The sequence below is a fragment of the Capricornis sumatraensis genome, chromosome 16 (assembly GCF_032405125.1).
Source record: "Capricornis sumatraensis isolate serow.1 chromosome 16, serow.2, whole genome shotgun sequence".
NCBI lineage: Eukaryota > Metazoa > Chordata > Mammalia > Artiodactyla > Bovidae > Capricornis > Capricornis sumatraensis.
In genome coordinates this window covers 81,690,013-81,694,373 of record NC_091084.1, presented here as the reverse complement: position 1 = coordinate 81,694,373, position 4,361 = coordinate 81,690,013, and the positions used below count along the sequence as shown (strand labels likewise).

The window sequence follows — 4,361 nt, the reverse complement described above, 5'->3', positions numbered from 1 at the left end:
GTAATCCAAATATATTCTCTTCAGGCTCTAAGTTTATGATGATAGGGACGTGTCTTCTACTGGGGCCATTTAAAAGCTGCTTTTTAAACTTTTAATATTTTATTTTTAATCGTGGGGTAATTATACTATTGTGTACAGCGCCGTGAAACGGCCATAGGTGTGCATATGCCCCTCCCTCTCATACTCCTCTCCCACCCCTCCCCCTCCCGGCCCTCTAGGTTGTCGCAGATCACCAGCAAAGTCCCACTGGCTGTCTGTTTTACATATGACCTTGTGTGTGTTTCAGCGCCATCCTCTCAGATCGTCCCACCCTCTCCTTCCCCCACTGTGTCTCTCTACGTCTGTGTCTCGTTTGCTGCCCTGCACATGGGATCACTGGTGCCATCTTTCTAGATTCCACATACATGTGTTAATCTATAGTACTTGTCTTTCTGACTTTCTTCATTCTGTATATTAGGCTCTAAGTTCATCCATCTCATTAGAACTGACTCAAATGTGTTCCTTTGTATAGCTTAGTAATATTCCATTGTGTATATGTACCACAACTTTCTTATCCATTTATCTGTCAATGGATATCTAGGTTGCTTCCATGTGCTAGTTACTGTAAATAACAAATGCCTTTAGAATATGTTTTAGATTTACAGAATAGGAGCAAAGACAAGGTGAGCCACAAAACAGAAAGAACTTGGATTACTGTTCTACTGAGTTTCCATAGAACAACTAACTGAACAATATATGAGCAAGGAAAATCTCTGTGGTTAAGCCACTGTCATTTTGGACTTTGCTTGTATAACAGCAAATATTATAGTATTATTTATACCAACTAACATAAAGAGATTCCCCAAAGACAATCTGGATGCTGCTTGAAGAAGTGGAAGGACATTGTGGCAAGAAATACCATGAAGTGTCTACAGCACAATTTAATTTCACTAATATTTGTTAATTGTCAATCAGCTTCTAAAACATAACCAGGAGAAAAAAAAAAAAACCCACAAGTTTTGGGGAAAAAAAGAGACCATTCCAACCACATTTTCTTATCTAAGGAAACTTACTAAAGTCTTCTGAGCTTCTTGGATGTGCTTATATTCATGGTTTTGTGTCCGTTGTTTTACTTATATGCTCGTGTTGTTATATGGTAGAGAGAATACGAACATATGAATGAATCAAATATAATTATAAAGTTTATTACAAGCAGGGCACCAAAAACTCAAAGACTCCTGTGGACATCCTCATTCAGGTATCACAGAATTGGACATAACATTTTCTTTTTTCTTGATGATACACTTTTGTTTTTTGTTTTGTTTTGTTTTGTTTTGTTTTTCTTAATCTTTATTTATTTATTTATTTATTTTTAAATTTTAAAATCTTTAATTCTTACATGTGTTCCCAAACATGAACCCCCCTCCCACTTCCCTCCCCATAACATCTCAATAGGTCATCCCCATACACCAACCCCAAGCATGATGATACACTTTTGAAGGATAAATGGTAATATTATTTCAGTAATTTAGAAGTAGTGTGGGCCCTAAAATGTGGATAATTTCATGGTTAAAGACAGGAGAGGAATGAAACTAGGTTATTTGAAGTATTACAGCTTTAAAAGGTGAAGCCTAGAGACAAGCTTGCTTTTTCAACTGCCTTCTTGAAAGCACTTTTAACCTCCTTGTTTCTTAAACTATAGACCAGGGGGTTCAGCATGGGGATGACCATCGTATAGAACACAGATGCGATTTTGTCTGTGTCCATGGAATGACTGGAGCTCGGCTGGGAGTACATAAAGATGGCGGTCCCGTAGAAGATGGAGACTGTGGTGAGGTGAGAAGTGCAGGTGGACAAAGCCTTCTGATATCCCTCCGCCGAGTGCATCTTCAGGATGGTGACAAATATGAACAGGTAGGAAATCAAGATAACCAAGAGGGCAAAAAAGATATTGAGGCTTGCCACAAAGGCAAGAACTAGCTCACTAACATGTCTATCAGAGCAAGAGAGAGCCATGACTGCTGGAACATCACAGAAAAAGTGATGGACTAGATTGGACCTACAGAAAGAGAGACTGAATGTGTCCCTGACGTGAACAGAGGCATTCAGGAAGCTGTAGATGTAGGAGCCTGCGGCCAGACCCGCACACACACTGGGTGTCATGGTGGCTGTGTAGTGTAAGGGTTTGCACACGGCTGCATAGCGATCATAAGCCATTGAGGCCAAGAGGAAGTTTTCCACGGTGGCCAGGGCTACGAAAAAGAACATCTGAGCAGCACACGCATTGTAGGAGATGACCTGGTCTCCCATAAGCAGCTCAGCCATAACCTTGGGAGTGACAGCTGTGGAATAGCAAAAGTCCACTAAAGACAAGTTACTAAGGAAAAAGTACATGGGAATGTGAAGACGAGAGTCCGTGAGAATCAGAGCACTCATCCCCAGGTTTCCAGCCACGCTGAAGAGGTAGATGAGGGTACACACGATGAACAAGGGCACCTGCAGTCCGGGGGCACTGGTCAGTCCCAGCAGGATGAATTCAGTCACTTCTGTATTATTCTCCATGGATACGGTTTGGGAATCACAAGACGCCCTGGAGCAATGAGAAACAAAGGAACAGAGAAATTGAATGGAGAGAAATTGAAACAGGTAACTAGATGATTGGTAGATAGGTAGATGTACATTACTGCATTATGGCAGTAATTATAGCTTCAATATTATTCATATAAATACGGCTTTGACAAGTTTCGATGCATATTAATAAATTATAGAGTTATGCATTGTTGAAACTGAAGGGTCTTTACGGTTCATCTCCTACTGTCTAAATTTTATAAATTTATAAACTGAAATGTGAAAATATAAAGTCTTGATCAAGATGGCATGTCTAGAGAGAATGTATGTGTCATTTCAGTTCCCTGAGCCTCGTAAATGCTTACACTTCTGTGCTGCTGTTGTGCCTGGAGCTGCCCTGTACACTTCGCCTGTGTATCAGTTTGCTTTTCTCAATAAGCTTATAAGACTGACTAGTTGTTACCGTCTTTTAACTTTTGAGGTATAGGGGTTGAATAATGTATTTGAATTCACAAAATTATTACTGTCGAAGTCAAGTTTTGTAGCCAGGAAGAGTCGTTCTTTGGCTCACTGGTCTGGGACTTTGGGATTGACAGATGCAAATTATGGTATACAGGACAGATAAACAATAAGGTCCTACTGTAAAACACAGAGAACTATATTCAATAGCTTGTGGAAAACCATGGTGGAAAAGAGCATGAAAAAGAATGTATATATATATAACTGAGTCACTTTACTGTACAACAGAAATGAAACACAGCAGTGTAAATCAACTGTACTTCAATAATTTTTTTTAAAGAAATAAACTCACTTCCAATAAATAAATAAATAAAATTGAGTTTTACTCAATTTACAATTACTTATTGTCTCCATTGGCCCGAACTCAGTGTTTGGGTTTCCCTGTTAAGTCACTGAGACACGTACGTGTAATGGATCTAGTGGAAAAACTGGAGCACTTGCCAGCAGAGGCCGTTCTCAGGGGAAGACATAGCGCTGGGTATGAAGCTTGGGTTCTGGGAAGAGATGCATGTAAGTCTTACCATCGGCTACCCAAGAGTCATTGGTTGTAACAAAACTACTTGATCCTGGTTTTCTCCATGTACAGGAGAATAATACCTCAAGGTACTATTGTGAGAATTAGATGAAATAATGTATCAAAAAAAATAAGTCAAATGCTGACTGCTTAGCATCTGCTGATAATCATTAGTTGTGATATTATGATTAGGATGGAATGATAGGCTACATGTTTGAGAAAGGCAGGTGAAATTGGGGATTCAGATGTGGGTGAGTTTTGAAGTCCTGCAGCCTCTCTCGTCAGCTTTCTTTATCTCACACTCTGTCCACCGAAACTTTTGTGTCCTCCAGTGTCTCTCAATGGTTGTTCCAGCCACTCCACGTGAACCATTCGTTTGTCCATTTTCTTTCTCAAAGTCTTTATTTTAGCATGAGTTGAGTCTCTTTCTTTAAGCTCGTTCTTTCTCTCATCACCCCCATCTCGTCTCATAGGCTCATTACACAGAGCATGTATGTGCTGTGCTTGTGTGCCTGTGCGCTGAGTCATGTCCAGCGCTTTCTGACCCCATGGACTCCCCATCATGCTCCTCTCTCTTTGGGATTTTTCAGGCGAGAATACTGGAGTGGGTTGCCATTTCCTTCTCCAGGGGATCTTCCCCACCCAGGGATCACACCCACTTCTCTTACATCCCTGCATTGGCAGGTGCATCCTTTACCAGCTGAGCCACTGGGGAAGCCCCCATTAAGAGCATATGCATCTATGTTTATGCACATGTATAACTACACTTACTCATATGTTT

At 40.5% G+C, this 4,361-nt stretch overlaps 1 protein-coding gene across 1 annotated transcript; it reads right to left on the bottom strand.

Annotated features, from left to right (window-relative positions):
* Positions 1–1,596: 1,596 nt before the first annotated feature.
* On the bottom strand, positions 1,597–2,541 carry LOC138092610 (olfactory receptor 5B3-like). The gene has a single exon (XM_068988662.1). It carries the CDS (start codon positions 2,539–2,541, stop codon positions 1,597–1,599), a length of 945 nt encoding a protein of 314 aa, XP_068844763.1.
* Between the last annotated feature and the right edge of the window lie 1,820 nt (positions 2,542–4,361).